Below are 17,246 nucleotides of genomic sequence, written 5' to 3'. Positions count from 1 at the left end.
AAATGAGAGTGGTATGTATTTAACCGTGTTAAGCCACAGCTACGTAGAAGCACTGGACATCAAATATTCAAAGCAAGAGAGGGTGCTAAACTTTTTTAACAAAAATGATAGACAAATATATGAATGGAATGCAGCTGGCTAGCTAGAATTATGAGTTTAACATGGCATCATCTACTGTGCTGATTTTTAGGAAGACTAAAAACGCACACAAATAACTAAGCAGCTGTCCTGGTTCTCTTCTATGCTTAAGAGTGAATAGATTTGAAAATGGCCGATTAAAACCATACAGTATTTCTTGCTCTAGCTGAAGAAAAGGTTCTCCCCATAATAAGGAGTTAAAGAACCATAGTGCTATTTTCCATGCCTAGGATTAGGTGTGCAAGGGAAGGTGGCTGAACAAAATACGACAAATGGGCCAAATATTTCAAGACGATGACTGATTATTAATTATGTTCCTAAAAGATTCATATCCCACCTTTCGAACTCAACAAGCTTTCAGGATATTGCTGTGACTTAGCAATCAGTTTACCTGATTGGGTTATATTTTCATTGTCAATATATTATCGATGCTGCTGCTCTTTGGCTTAAATTATTTTAATGACTTTATTTTAAAAAACAAAGAGGAACTTTCACATGCTATGCCCAAAGTCCTTATAAGTGGCCTACTGATTGATGTACTCGGAAAAATAGGAAAAATCCACTCTAGAATTCTGAGTAGTCCAGCCTTTCTCCTCAGCAAAGGTAAAGGAGTCGTGCGTTGGATCCAGATTTACTTATGTTAGAGTAGATACACTCCTCGGTCCTGTTCCCAACGTAGGTTGTCCACCAAGGTGACCAAAGCAGTCTCAGTCCCATAACCAGGCCTGAAGCCGAGGACCACCTTCTGAGTTCTCCCCTTCAGAAGGGATCGGGGCCACCATAGAAGACGGCCCAGAAGAATATCATGTTTGATGGTGTCAAAAGCCTCTGAGAGTTCCGGCAGAACCAACAGGGATATACTCCTGTATCAAGTATCCAGCATAGGTCATCCTCCACAGTGACCAACGTAGTCCCCATCCCATAACCATCCTATAACCCCTGGAGCTAAGAAGGCACAATCCATTCTATCACCTTGCCCAAAGATGGAACATTAAAGACTGTCCGGTAACCTTAATCCTTTTTCAGCAGTAGTCTTACTACTGCCTCCTTTAAACTTGCAGGGAACTATTTTTATGTCTTCTGATGTTATGTCCAAAAGATATTTTAAATGAACATTTTCCTATAAATCGATGGTGTACTTTTAAAAAAATTTAAAGAGTAACAAATGAGTACTTTTTGTTTTGTTTTGTTTTATTGTATGCCATTCCTGAAACAGTAAAATGTTTTCAATTTTAGGACATGCTAGCAAAGGCAATGGGTTCAAAGCCTGTCCCAAGTAAGGAAGTTGGTGTTACACCAGTTGAAATAAGGGCACAGATCTCAAGCAGAATATCATCATTTGGTAAATATCACAGCACATACTTTAGAAGAGACCTGTATTCATGATCAGAACACAGGGATTGTGTTTACTAAATAGCCGCAAGTAAGAATTATGAAATTATAATTAGAAGCTTTTAACATGTGAAAGCATCCTTTTTGAAAACTAAAAGGTGCCTCCATTAAGAATTTTTATTTTTGCAGGCATCCTCAAACGGGTTCCCTCCCTCTGTTTTGGGTTACAAACTCCCAGATGTTTGCATTACAACTCGTGGGACGTCTGGTCATTGGCTAATGGCCATGCTGGCTGATGGGAGTTGAAGTCCACAATGTGTGGCAGCATGAGTGTGGGAATATACATTTCTATATTAACGTATGGCATGTGGCTGTATAAAACAGAATACGGCTGCTATTCAGAAGAGTGAGGTACATGGTCCAAGAAAGTTCTATGACTTGTGAACAAAAAAAGATTCCGCTAGGGATGTATCTTCCACACAAAGTTTTATACCAGGATAACCATCTTGGCTCCATTCTATGTGGAGTGAGTTGCAATTTAGAGATGTACTTAGAATTGCTTGCCAGAGAGCTCAGCACACTTCCTTAATCACAGCACTAAAGTTCCTGGTGTAGATGACGGAAAACTGCTCAGAGCAAAAGAAGGGCAAAGAAGCAAAAATGTCTGCCTTCAATGTTTGCCTTTTCTACAAAACAGCCTTCCAACATAACTGGCTGGGTTGTCCAGTGATGATGAAAAGCTGCGGACCAATACATCTGTAGCGTCTCAGATGACAGATTATCACTCCAGGAAATCCTGACATATTTGCAGCTGAAAAACATGATCTCCTTGTCATCTAATTTGTATCATATCTTGAACCACTCTGACTAGAAGGCAGGATATGATTGTCCGTCAAAAACTTAGGCTTCTCCTCCCGCCCTGCCAAAATATCTCAACAAAATTGGGAGATGATACAATATGGTCTAAGCATTCATTGTATGAGACTGGAAGCTCTACCTCAGCTTAACTCACAGAACACTGGACAAATAATTCGGACCAACAGGGCACAGAAGCTGTACAGGTTACGAACAGAGCATATGCAACAAGCGTAGGTTACAAACATAACACATGGATTCCTAAAAATGTCCTGTATATAAACATTATGTGAAATAACTGCAACATAGCATACTTCATAATACACAGCCTGATCCTATGAAACCTTACATGGAATTGTTTTCCTCTGTGTTTCGGTGGTGATAGAGGTGAGGGAGCTTATTGCCAGTTTACTGTTAGAAAGCTGAAGTCATTTTATTCCACCCTTCCTGAACCATGAAGCAACTTTACTCTAATTACAATCTCCTGTCTTGTAATACATGCGGGTGGCAGGGAATGGAAGAAATTACTTCTTACAAAGCTAATGACTCTTCCTGGTGGCCATGTTAAAAAGCCTGGAAATGTCACCTTTTCAACTACAGCGCCCAGAATCCCCAGTCACCATCAGCCGTGCTAGCTGGAAATTCTAGGAGTTGTTGTCCAAAGAAAAAGTAACTTTTCAAGTTGTGACATTCTTTTTAATCAGGTGAAGGCACATTTTTGCATTTCTCAACTACATTTTTAGGAAGAAAAGTAGGATATATATCCAATGAATAAATAAATACTGCTGCTAAAACCCACTCTGAGAAACCAATGTGGCTCCTTTTTTTCATACGATTGCTATCCATGTCACCCCTCTTCTACGTATGTTTTTCCCCCTATGTCTTCCCTAGGTAGCTCAGAAAAGAAAAAAAACCCTGCAATGTTCTTCCAGTTCTTAAATCGCACCCATCCTTTAAATTGTTGCCCAACTGAAGCTGAGTGCGGGCTAAACAAGAACTTGCCTAGAAACAGGTAAGAAGTTTGAATTTGGAGAAGAAACTCTATTGCCAGGAAAGGTTTGTCTCTCTTGGGCCAAAGAACGAGAGAAACGAATCACAAAAGCCTTCACCCTCTCTGGCTGCTGCCACTCATTCAAGCTGCTACCTCTTTGCAAACAGCCCCCTGAATTCTGCCTGACACCCCCCCCCCCATCCACCCCAGCACAACCAACTCAAACTTTAAGAGAGAAGAGCAAAGTTGGACTTACCGTTGCCTATGGCCAGGACTTGCATGTTCTCAAACTCTAGTGTCGTGTATGCCGGATCTAAAGCTGCACTATAATCTGCCATCTCCATGTCTATCAGGGCTTTGGAAAGGCGCATTATCATCAACAAACAGAGGCCAGATTGCAGTGATTCTGCGGCCAGAGGTTATTGGCCCTTCCCGTTCTCCCACTGATTTTGCCGGGCGTCCCCTATCTGTTGGCCTTTATTTCAAATATTTCTCTGAAAGGATCTGCTGAGCTTCAAGGCCTATACTACCCAGATGGGTGGAGGCAGGAGGCAAGGGGGGTTAATCTTTAATCGTCTCACCCACTAGTGCATACTGCTTGGCTCAGCTGCTTCTTTTTTCTTTCCCTGTTGCCTTTCTCTCCCTCTATTCCCATTTTGTTGACTGTTTATTATCAGGCTAGTCCACGACACATTGCCAATTTCACTTCCAGGACAGGTGCAAAAGGGGCGCAGCAAAAGAGTAGCCCTCAGTGTTTCCGGAAACTTGCCATCCCAAATACTCAGTGGTTAGGACAACCTTATTTTCAGTTAAAGGTGGAAAGAATAAGATACATGAATTTGCAATGTAGACACCTTTTTCCTGCTACTTCTACCTTCCAACTGTTTTAGCACGCTTATTCCATTTTTTCTCTCTCTTTTTCTCTTCTCTCCCACACCCTGCTGCCTTTCTCTTTTCGTGAAGGTCAGGAAAGCTGTAATTCACAAACTGTCATACAGGGGAACAATGTGAGACTTTCATTTTACTTCCCTATAAAATCATGGTTTTACAGGCTCTGACTTCACTATAAACAACTCCCATTCGGTTGCATTTGCCTAAAACAGACCTTTCAGAGCCAGGCACACAAACGCAAAATGGGTGAATTGTGTGTTCGGTGGATTCCTTCCTGCACCGAGACTTTGCATCATGGGCCAAAGAACCTCCTCCTCCTTGCATGTCTCCACTGGTCATGCATAGGATGTAGGTCAAGTGATAACAGAATACAGTACAGTACACCAAGTTGCACAGAGAATTTTTAAGCTTTAAAAACAGCAGAATTAAGATTCTGAAAGAGGTACAAAGACAAGGAGCCACACAGCAAGCAAAGGAAAAGAGGGACGTAGAGAGATGGTGAGGGTCACCTGGCAGGTGGAGTATGGCAGCAAGGTGTGTGTGTGTGTGTGTGTGTGAGTTCGATGTACTGATCCCACTGCGTGCTATTTCAGCCTGCCTAAAGATATGGCTGGCTCAGTTCATTGGCTACAGTTCAGCGTGTTGATTGTCCAAAGAAAGGTAACGTTCTAAATCACATCATCAGCTTTTTCAAAAATGTCCCATTGCAGCCTATCTTCTACTGTATCTTGATAGCCCTGCTCCAGACTCTGGCCCTGCAGTCTTTGGCTGCTGATTCCATTCCCATCAGCAATGCTTCTCCCTCTCTCCACCCCATATGTAGCTCTATTTCTGCTCGAAGATTACTTTATGAGATTAAAAAACAAAACACAACTCCAGGAACACCTAATTCCCAAATGATCCTTTTAGGTGGTCCCAGACTCCAAAACGTATTTGATAAATTCATCAGATGTTGTACACTGTCTAGAATAGTGTTGTGCAGTAATGGGGTGGTATATAAATAAAAGTACAGTAATAAATAATAAATAAATAAGCCATCCTTATTTTGTCATTTTGTGGCGCACTTACTAATGTACATAGTTATGGGCTTATTACTATACTATAATTCAACCAACATCATTAAATGATCAATTGCACTTAATTTATATTTAATTCTGTAACTGGATTTACATATTACATGTAAATAGCTAATTAAGAATTAAATTATGGTTAATAGACTTCAGTAAGGCATTTAATAAGGTAGACCACAACCTACTTCTGCGTAAGATAGAACAAAGTGGGACAGACAGCGCAACTATCAGATGGATTTGCAGCTGGCTGACCAACCACACTCAACATGTGGTCCTCAATGGAACCACATCTACGTGGAGAGAAGTGTGCCATGGGGTCCCTCAAGGTTCTGTCTTGGGCCCAGTGCTCTTCAACGTCTTCGTAAATGACCTGGATGAGGGGATTGAAGGAGCACTCATCAAATTTGCTGATGACACAAAGATGGGGGGAATTGCCAATGCTTTGAAAGATAGATTCAACATTCAGAAGGATCTAGACAGACTTGAACATTGGAGCCCTATCCAATAAGATGCAGTTCAGTGGTGGGAAAAGTAAAATCCTGCACTTAGGCAGGAGAAACCAAATGCACATGTATAGGATAGGTTGTACCTGGCCTCACAATAGTACCTGTGAGAGGGATTTAGGTGACCTGGTAGACCACCGCGTAAGGATGAGTCAGCAGTGTGCTGCAGCTGCCAAGAAAGCCAACACAGTCCTAGGATGCATCAACAGAAATATAGCATCAAGATCATGAGAATAGATAGTACCCGTCTATACTGTGTTGGTGATGCCACACTTGGAGTGCTGTGTTCAGTTCTGGTCACCACAATACAAAAAAGACTCTGATTCCCTGGAAGGAGTGCACAGAAGAGCAACAAAGATGATAGGGGGACTGGAGGCTAAATCCTATGAAGAACAACTAAACAACTAGGTGTGTTTAGCTTAACGAAGAGAAGACTGAGGGGAGACATGACAGCAGTCTTCCAATATCTGAAGGGTTGCCACAGGGAAGAGGGCATTATTCTCCATTGTGCCTGAGGGTAGGACAAGAAAAAATGGGTGGAAACCCATCAGAGGAAGATCCAACCTGGAAATAAGGAGGAATTTTCTGATGATGAGAACCATTAAGCAGTGGAACAGCTTGCCTCATGATGTTGTAAGTGCCCCATTGCTTGAGGTTTTCAGGAAAAGATTGGACAGCCATCTGTCCGGAATGGTATGAGGTCTCCTGCCTTCGGCAGGAGGTTGGACTAGAAGACCTTGAAGGTCCCTTACAACCCTACAACAATTCTATGATTCTATGAAATGGGTTAAGCCAAGAAATAAGACCTTCAACTACATGACCTAACCACAATGTCCAGAGAACTGCATATTTTCCACTATTAAGACATTTACTCTCCAAGCACAGTTTCTTCAAAACATAATCAGAATTTCAAATGAAGCCCTTGTTTACTTCCCAATGACCAATCACAAAACAAAAGCAAGCTAATGTGCAGCTTGCAAAATAGGCACATCCTTGCTAGGATAAATAGATGTATTTCACCTCTTAAAGGAGCTCCATTTTGAAAAAAAAATGCTACCTGCACCACCTGTTAACACCACAAATCTCTTGTTTATATAACTTAAAATAAAAGTAGTCTCTCTCTTTCCTTACATGTCATTAGATCTACAGTAATGCAATCACACTGCTAATTAGACATCTCATATAAATTCTCCCTAGTGCATACTACCCCCATTCTGATCAGTGTTATCAATGAAGTTTTTCTTGGGGGGGTACACAAATTTCTCTCATATATTGCCAGCTTCAAAGTAATCTATTTGCCATATAGTCTAAGGTGTTCCAGGTCTCACTGAAGTCACTATACTGCATAGTGCCTCTACAGAATATGTGAAACTGTGCTCTGTTTCTCCATATGTGAGGCACCATTTTATCTAGTGAGCAGGTCACAGAGGGTTAAACTTGGGTAAGTTTTATCACCACTGTAAATTCCATTGTGAAGCAGCCAAAGATTAATAACTGTAAATCTATTTATCATTTAGGAGCATCAGTTGAACTGCAGTGAAAAGCCAGTAATAATTAATGATTATGGCCTGCTCGTTTTGTAATGAAAAAAAAGTCCCCACAACTTTGCTGGGTCTATATTTGGCATACTATATAATTTAATTTGCATGTAGCAAATCAAGGATTCTGCACTAATTTTGAATAAATTCTCGACTATGGATCAGCCATCGATTTAACCCGAGAAAGATTCTTCCATTCCATTCTACGTATTACCACTAAGAAGTGAAAAAAGTATTTATGGTCATGAGATGTTTAAGATTTACTATAGGTGACAGCAGTCAGGCCCAAAAGCCCAAGGTTGGTTTGAGAAAAAATGCTGAAGAATTATTCATACATCAAGCTTATTTGTACACAACAGTGCCCTGGTTTGCAGCCTAGGAAGCTGCCATCCTTTTTAACATATCTGAGCTGTGCTTTGCTGTTTGGTTGGTGTTCACCTCTGCTTCTTCCTGCACATTATCATTACTAAAACAGGTAATTGTTAGGTATGAGCTGAGGGCATATATAGATCTGATTTGGGGAGTCATGTGTGTTAGATTGTCAGGTGCTGGCGCTCATTGTGACTGTCCCATAGCCAATGGAGTGCCCAAAAATTCAGGCAGCTGTATTGATTCATCCATATCGATAAATCAATTCTAGCAATTTCTATCAACATCCAAACCAGTTTATTTTTAAAGCTAATAGCTCTTAATTCATGATAAATACAGTACATGTCCCATGTATCTTGGATAATAACAGGGATAAGCTTACAACACTCTGGGTAGTGTGGGTGGCATATAAATTCAATAAATAAATAAATAAATAAATAAATAAATAAATAAATAAATAAATAAATAAATAAATAAATAAATAAATAAATAAATAAATAAATAAATAAATAGCTGTTGCAAAAATGCCTCCTGTGTCCCCATCTACTGTGATAAATATTCCTGAATTCAGAGTGATATCATCATCCCTGCTAATCATTTATTGTATTCCACCTTTAATCCAATTTGGGGGAGAAGTAAATGATCTAGAACCAATAAATAGGCAAAATAATCAAGAGATGCATGTGATTTTTAAGAAATACATATGTATATACATATGTATACTGTATATATGGCCTTCAGCCAGATGGGTGTTAAAACAAACAAATATCTGGCTTGGATCCCAAACAAGATTTAAATTTCATTGATTTCACTGGGAAATAATGATCACGAAATACAGTCATAATCCAACTAATACATACATATCAATATTTCCTCTCATTTTCAGCCCTGCTCGCCAGGACTCTGCCCCTCAACCATGGACCTTCACACACACACACTTGCGCGACTGTCCCCTTGTGCAGAGTTCCATCACAACTGGAACTAAAGGAGCTGAGAACAATCACTGTGGGTGTGTAGAGGAGAAGGAAGGCTGTGCGGATGGGGGGCAGAAGCGTGCATGGAGGTGTGCACATTAGACGGGACCTTGATACTGTACATATACTGTATATGTATGTATAAATAAAGCTATAAGGATTGATTCTAAGTAGTTAAACGTAGTGCTATTTGAAATGAGGTGTGCTGTATGCCCAGAGAAGCTGCATAGTTTGGTACAAAAACAGACACTGTCCACTCATATTCTGCATCCTGGTTCAGAATTACCAGAAGCCCTATGGAGATGTACAAAAACCACATAGTAAAAGAAGTGACATTTCATAGCTTCTGCAGTGCAAGCCATGTGGAAGAAACAAAGGCAGTTCTAATAGCCACATCCAGCTTACCAAGGTTCACAGATGTTACATTCCAGGTTCCTATGTAGTATTTTTCTTTGCAGCATCAGATTTTCATCCACAGCTGAGCATCCTTTCGGCTTTGACTCAACCACTTCATTAGGTCTGGAGCTCCTTGTCCTTGTCCTCTGCTCTTCCTCAGTAGCATGTTGGAGGCCTTCCGACCTGAGGGGCTCATCTTCCAGCATCATATTTTTTAACCTTTGTTTCTGTCCATGGAGTTTTCTTAGCAAAGATACTGGAGTGGCTTGCCAGTTCCTGCTCCAGGTGGATCGCATTTAGTCAGAACTCTCCACTGTGACCTGTCCATCTCGGGTGTCTCTGCATGGCATAGCCCATAGCTTCTCTGAATTACTCAAACCCCTTCGCCACGACAAGGCCATCATTAAAAGTGTGAATAATAATAATAATAACCATGTGCCCTCAAATCAGTTCTGACTTATGATGACCCTTTTTGGGGTTTTCCAAGTAGATAATACTTATGTGTTTTACTATTTCCTTCTTCTGTGGATGCCCTGGGACTATGCAGCTGGCCCAAGGCCACACAGGCTGGCTCTACTCATAGGAGGCACAGTATGGAATTGAACTCTTAATGTCTGGCTCCGCTGCCAGATACCTAAACCACTGAGCTACCCAGTCAGTTTATCCTTAAAAGTAGGAGTTCCTTAACAATTAAAAACATGCGATTGTCACAGCAGAAAGTTTAAAATTACCTTGTTTTGCTTTGTAATTGGTCACTAAGAGGTAAGCACAGGCTTCACTTTGGAAGTCTGATTTCTCCAGCACAAAAGTCTGCCTGAATCACATCTCTGTAACAATAAAATGTCAGCTTCTAACAATTGGCTATATGCAATGTCAACCAGCCAACTAGCTCATTTATTTAGTCCATTGACCATATGGTGTTTACAAAAAGTGTGAAGATGACAGGGATATAGGATTATAGGTAATACAGTGGTGCCTCGCTTAACGATTGCTCCGTTTAATGACGAAATTGCTTAGCGATGCTGTTTTTGCGATCGCAAAAGCATTCAATTTGCAATGTTCTCTATGGGGAAAATTCACTTTGCGATGATCGCAGGGAACTGAGCATCGCAAAACCCCCATTTTCGGCCAGCTGATCGGCGGTTCCAAAATGGCCGCCGGGCAAACAAAATGGCCACCCGCTGTGTTTAGGGACGGATTCCTCGCTTAAGAGGCAGCGAAAATGGCCGCCGTATGGAGGATCTTCGCTTAAAGGTTAGTTTTAAGCCCATAGGAACACATTGAAGGGGTTTCAATGCGTTTCTATGGGCTTTTTAATATCGCTTAGCGATGTTTTCGTTCTGCAGCTATTTTTGCGGAACGGATTAACGTCACTAAGCGAGGCATCACTGTAATAGCACGTCAATACAGATCACAGCAACAGTAGGGACTGGCTAATTTGACCTTATGAACCTAAGAACCATGTTGGATTTTAGGAAAGGCACATTTAGTTCAGAATTCTGTTTCCCCTAAGATGTCTTTGAGAAGTCCACAAGCAGGACATTGGAGAAGGAAGTAACTACTATTGCCTCCTGTTGTTCCCAGGGAATTGGTATTCAGCAGCGTACAACTGAATCAGAGATGGGGAAAGTTATATTTTTGGACTACAGTTCCCAGAAGACCAAGTGCTCCCATTTACAGGCCCAATACTCATCTGGAGAACATAAGCAGAATTGGTTGGTGTGGGTTTTTCTGGCTCTTTTGCCGTTTTCTGAAAGTCGTTCTTTCTAACGTTTCACCAGTCTCTGTTGCCAGCATCTTCAGAGGACAGCACTCTGTCCTCTGAAGATGCCGGCCACAGAGACTGGCAAAATGTTAGGAAGAACGACCTTCAGAACACGGCCAAACAAAGAACCCGATAAACCCACAACAACCATTAGATCCCGGCCATGAAAGCCTTCGCGAATACATAAGCAGAATTCTCCATCCATAATACTGCTTCAGCCCGGCATCTTCCAGATGTCCTGTCTTACTGTTTCCATTATCCTGGGTCATGATGCCTGGGGATGACAGTAGCTGCAGATTGCTGGGTTAAGAAAGGACGGCCTCAGAGACTCCACGAAGCCCACATTGTCACCAAAACCTGTTCAACTGATCAGCTATGCCCATGACTTGCATTGACTGGGAGATGAGCTTTTCTGCTGAACTTTGGGCAGAAGGGACAGGCATCTGGCACATAGCAACCAGAGGTATAAATAATTGCTCCTTGAGAGAATGCAACAGATTTATTCTTCAACCAGGAGCCAATAATCCATTTACTTGAGAGAAAGAAACAGTGGGGTAAATGAGGGTCAGGAAGGTGGAGAAAGAGCCTTAATAGTCCCATTGAGGGATCTTCTATCCCAATCCTGGTTTGGACAGAGTGATCCCTATGATTAGATAAATGCATACAGACATCAAGTTAAATATGTGCAGGATTTGTCATAGTGTCTAGTAAAATATTGTAAACCTCAAGCCTGTTTTGCTCAGTTCAGCAAAACAAGTCTTTGCTCAAATAAAACCTTAACTAAGCAAGGCAAAAATTAGCTTCTTTCCCCCTTACAAGGTCTGAGAGAACTAGCTCCGGAAGGATTAAGGATGCTAGAAATAGCAAACGAAAGAAGTGTATGCACAAAGGTAGGGGAGTCTCTGAAGGGGAACAGAAGGATTAGATGCCTGGAAATTGTCAAGAGATCATCCAGCCTTTCACCTCTGGTGGGGATGATGACTCAGAAATCCCACTGCTAACGTCTGCAGTCCAGCTCATCAGCAATAGATGTCTTTTCAGTTTTTTCTAGGAATGGCATTTTTGGATTTTCTAGACTACAAATAACTCTCCACTCAGAGAGTTCTGTCTACTTCCAGGCACCTTGCAAATACATGAATGCGATGCACCAGAGCGAAAGGCTTAAATTAGAAGGCATTATGGCTTAGATAGGCTAAGCTTCCTCTTCCTGGCCCAGTGCTAGTTGGGAGTTTTCTATTTGAGAAGGAAGTTTGAGCAGAGCTGGGCCCTATAATTTAAGCTTTCCTTCCAGATGCATCACATTCAGGTATTTGTAAGGTAGGTAGAACACCCAGAATGGAGAATTATGGAATTTGTAGTCCAGAAAATCCAAAAATCCCATCCCTAGTCTTTTCTTAGAGGTGTTGTGTTGTTGCTATCTACTGCCCAATCGCTTTCCTCTTATAATGTATGTGAAATAGTTAAGGAATGGTTTACTGTTCCTGCCACCATTCATTTAATTTTCATAGCCAAGTGGGAATTTGAACCCATGTCTTCCGAGTCCTAGTCCAACGCTATCCACTGTACCAAACTGGCTCTTTTAAGTTGTTGTGTTTATTTCTACCATACACTGCCCTGAACACAACTAAATTTCATCCCGATTTTGGAAACTAAGCAGAGATGGTTCGTGCGAGGCCATCCAGGCAGGAGTAGCAAGGTCTTCAAGGTAGGGCTAAGAATACATCTTGCTTGAAACTTTGGAGAGCTGTTGGCGCCAGTCAGTGTTGTCAGCATTGGTCTAATCTAGATGGACCAATAGCCTGAATCAGCATAAGGCCGTTTTCTATGTCCCTACGTATGATGTAGCACCAAAAGAGCCATTTCTCCACCTTGTACAACAGGAGGGAGTTTCTTTCTGCAAGAAAATAGCTGCACGTCCATTCTCAGCTTCAAAATAAAGGCATGCAGAAGATGCCTATGCCAGCATCTGAAGAAAGAGAGTGCAAAGTCTTCAAAATGCTAGATAAAAATGTTGAAAAGACAAAATATCCATGCAACTGGAGGATAGTTCTAGAGAGTGAGTATAGGAGACAGGAGAGATAACCTCGCCTGTGTTTGCTAGGTTCCCCTTTTCCGATTACAACCTCTCAGACAAAATAGATACTCAACAGAGACATCTCTCAGAAGAGGCTGACAGGTCAACTGTGAGGCAGCCAACTAAAATGAGACCACTGTTTCCAAGCCTCCCAATCCTTTCCTGAAGTTTTGAACTGTTCATTTTAAAATACGCTGTTTCTGGACACCTTTTTAAAAAATGATGATGATGATGATACATAACAAGACAGAAGCCAAGCTGGAAGAACAGGAAGCATCCTAGGGGTGGTGGTGGGGAGGAGAATAATTTCATTTGCTTTCATAATGCCATCTTTAAGTCTGTTTACTTTAGAAAAAGAGGCAAACTCAGAACTTAGAGAACTTACTTTTTTGGATGACATCTCCCAGATTCTGAGAGATGTCATCCAAAATATACATTTTCCAGGTTCTCGACTAATTTCTATGGGAGTCGGATGACTAGACTGGACCTTCACATACTGTACATGAATACCAGTTGCTAGAAAGGGTCAATATTGTGTTGCCCCATTCTGTGGGATTTCTGAAGTCATTCTCTTAATCCATCATTGACCAGGGATCTGCTCAGGACTTTATAAACAGTCTGCCAGGAAGAGTCTTTGGCTGACAGGGCATGCCAAGACATTTTGGTGCCTGAACTGCTCAGGATGGACCTTTGCTTCCTGAGATGTACCTTGGTTCTTGTGAACCAGGATGGGCTGGTCCACTTCACACTGATTGTGAACCACCTATGCTGAAGAATACAAGTCATATTCCATATAGAAAAGCCAACAGGACTTGAAAGTGAATCCTACTCTACCACTTGCAGTGCAACAATGTCCGCCATTAAGGGTAGCAAGCGAGCTTTAGGAGAGCTTTGGCTGTATGACCTCCATCCTCCAACTGTTTGCTGCTGGTTCCTGTTCCTCAGCATCTGTTGCCTGAGGAGTCCACATTGTTCTGTCTAATGGTAGTGTCAGCTCTGATACTGATTCCGGCTAACTGGTGTCACGTGGGTAAACCTCATATGCTATTTGGGAGGGATCTGGGATATGTTCAAGTTCATGTTGTTGTTGTGTTGATTTATATACCACCTCATCGTTCTAGAGCACCCTCTGGGCAGCTTACAACATTATTATGCAAACAACAACTTAACCCCCAGCAAGCCGGTTACTCATTTTACTGACTTTGGGAAGATGGAAGCCTTGGTCAACCTTGAACCAGCTATCTGAACCTGTTGGGATCAAACTCAGGTTGTGAAAAGAGGCCTGACTGCAGTACTGCAATTTAAACACTGCACTGCAGGGCTCATCAACCACATTGGCCATAGCTACCACTTTATAAGATCTCCCTTGCCTTTACAATCATGTGTACCTCATTTTCCTTCGAGATGAGCAAAACGAATGTCCCATTAGGTGCCTGTTATGTTCAGCACTGAGTACATAGCTATGTGTGCGAAATCTGTCTGAAGTTTTATTCACCAGGCTATGAGGCAGGCAAGCCCACTTGGACATGGCCCTGAGTTCCAAGATTAAGAACTAAAGTCCTAGGGGAATCACGCCAGTACAATAATCTCTCAAACCGTCCCTTCTGCTTTTTCCCCTCCTTTGAAATTTCAAATTCCAGTTTGTGGACAAAGTCCTACCTATCTGAGAATATAGATCTCCGACCACTGAACAAACTCCATTCCAAGCGACTACCTGGTGGTACCTTTTTCTCCGTGAGTGCCTGAACTGGCATTTAGTGCTGGGAGCTGCCAGGAGGATTGCAAACCACATTTTCTTGCCTGTAAATCAGTGTACCTCCAAGGAATGGATCTGAGTTTTTATTTTTGGCCACTTTTTTCAGTTTCAAAATTGGGAAAAGAAGATTGCTTCTGATCATCGGTAACACACCAGGTAGGAAGATCTTTGTCACCTGTGGTTCCTGCAGATCTCAGTTTCAAAGGACAGCAATGAAAATGTCTATTGTGCTTGAAGTAGCCATTTTGGGGCTATTGCTTGAGATTAAAAAAAAGGAAAACAATGAGAAGTGGGCAGGATACGGAAAGCCAAAAGAGATAGGAAGAATGAATTCTTCCACTTGGAGAAGCACTTGATGTAGTTAACAGATAACTGCAGGCCAGTTTTCTCACTCTCATCCTTTTTGATTCTACCTAGATTAGTTCGAAGTTACTTTTGTGCTAATCATTTCTTGGCCTGTTTATCTTGCATTAAAAAATTAACAGAGAATAGTTTACTGCATGACTTGCTCACTGCTGCAAGAAATGGGATAAGAACTGCTGAGCAGAATTAGAAGCCCTCCTGCAAAATCCTGCAAAAGAGATTCAGGCACTGAAGGTTTCTTTTAAAGCTTTTTTAAAATAGTGATTATTCTGACCTACCCACCCCTCTAAAGTCAATATTTTGTTCCTGCCCCTTTTCCATGACCTGAGTATATATTTACTCTCTGCCTGTTTCCAAATAGGGATGATAAAGCTCCCAAAGGCTTGTATTTTGTCAGACTTTAGTAAACAGGGATATTCTTTCCACACCATCAAATCCCGTTTGCCTTTTGCCTGAATTCATGTCTTGAATGATTACAGAGCAGTCGCCCCCCCCTTCCCCCATGTGTTAATAAGCACCCTGGTGGAATTCAGCTGAATCAGAAGAGCACAGAGCCTTTATGGGCTACTAGCCACCTGAAACAAATAAAATAAAATAAAGTGGCAGGAATAGGCATCAGAGGGTACTTCTACACTGCAGCTTAGAAAGGGACAAAATTGGTCACTGGTACACAAGCTTGGCAATCTAGAGATGTATAGAGGTGGCAGCCTGCACTGCTCTTGGCCCTTTCCGTGGTGAATAGGGACCACTCCGAGGCCAGCATAGGCTGTGCAATCTCTATGTCTCAGAGGTGCAACTAAAAATTTGGCCCCTGGGGCAAATAGCACCATCTCTCTCCCATTTCGCCTACAGATGTCCATGTGTGGCCCCCACCAGGAAAAAAAGAGCAGAATGTGATGCACCTCAAAATAAAGAGAAAGTTTCTACTTCCGGGGCAGGGAGAGGGAAATGAATTGGAGCAGGAGACATTGCCTTTCAACTTTCCTATCACTCCCCTGTAGATTTTCGTGCTTCCTAAAGTCTGGCACTCTTGGGCAAAGCCCCGGCTGCGCCATCCTAATTAGAGGACTGCCATTCCTGGCTTTCGGGTGAGGAATTAAACTAGAAAATGAAACAGACTCACATTGCCTTGGGATGTTTTTGGCATTTCCGAGAGTGTGATCACAGAGGGAAAGAGATAGCAATTGGACCGCTAGTGGAATGGCCTGCTGTGATCTGTTTCACACAGCTCTGACCCTGACGCCTGCCCTGGCTAGTCCTTTTTGGACCAGCTGTAGGGCTCCAACTTTTGGAGACTGGCTTGGAGCAATTCTACAGCAGACAGAAAGAGAGATTGCTCCTGTTAAAGCCACCCATTCCTGTATGATCAATTGCACACCTTTGCAGCCACCTGGTCGCACTCTCTAAAAAAGCTCAACCAGGAGCCAAAGATTCAATTACCAGCAGTACCCTACATCAAACAAGCCTGAAAGGTTATGCATTCCTTTGACTCAAATAGTTTTAAACATGCTTCATAAGCTTTAAGCAAGAAGTCCTTCCTCTCTGAAAGGACTCTTGCACCTTTAAGAACCATGTTGCAGGCAGGACCCTGGGAAAGAAGACTATGTAGTATTTCTGGCTTGCCAGATCAAATGGCAACAATAAGCCACATGTAGGGTATCTGTCTTTCAAGTGTAAAAGTACTTCTGATGAATGGGACATTGGTTAGGTGCTGGAGATTCGTGGGAAGACCTTGCCAGCTGGTAATGTGACCATGTTGGCATGTTTATAATAGATCAGCATTGTCACTTCCTCCAAATTTTTTACAAAGAGGGTGTGAGTATATTTATAAACTGAAAGTTGTATTTTATTTCACACAGCCACTCTCAACAGAAGCCATCACTCAGGAGTGGCACAGGAAGATAAGACAACAGCACAATTTGATCCCTCCTTTTTCTGTAACACACCACACACACACACACACACACACAGAGAGAGAGAGAGAGAGAGAGAGAGAGAGAGAGAGGTAGTATTGTGAGCACCAAATGGATAACATGTATGACAGTGGAAAAGAGAGAGAAGGGAATACTATGTGCTCATTTGTATATCAATGCAAAATTCGAAAGTGTTTTAAAAAAACAATTTAAACAGAATTATTATATTTTTCAACAGAGTGGAAAAGATATTCCACTTATGCAAGTCACAGAATTGCTTCCTTCACAAACAGGGCCCAGGGCAGTTCACAACATGGA

At 41.9% G+C, this 17,246-nt stretch overlaps 1 protein-coding gene across 5 annotated transcripts in view; it reads right to left on the bottom strand.

Annotated features, from left to right (window-relative positions):
- The window catches only part of HNF4A (hepatocyte nuclear factor 4 alpha), a 74,835-nt gene that overhangs the window by 28,718 nt on the left and 28,871 nt on the right, over window positions 1-17,246 (bottom strand). The window contains exon 1 of one of the 5 annotated variants that reach the window (XM_020789267.3): window positions 3,573-8,067. The exons of the other annotated variants lie outside the window; for them this stretch is intronic. Within the exon in view, the coding sequence (XP_020644926.3) occupies window positions 3,573-3,693 (121 nt within the window). The 5' untranslated portion in view covers window positions 3,694-8,067. Of the gene's footprint in view, window positions 1-3,572; window positions 8,068-17,246 lie in introns of those variants that run through there. 5 annotated transcript variants of the gene reach the window in all.

Source organism: Pogona vitticeps, chromosome 4 (genome assembly GCF_051106095.1).
Source record: "Pogona vitticeps strain Pit_001003342236 chromosome 4, PviZW2.1, whole genome shotgun sequence".
NCBI lineage: Eukaryota > Metazoa > Chordata > Lepidosauria > Squamata > Agamidae > Pogona > Pogona vitticeps.
The sequence above is the reverse complement of the archived record's forward strand: the minus strand, read 5'-3'. Positions and strand labels throughout refer to the sequence as shown.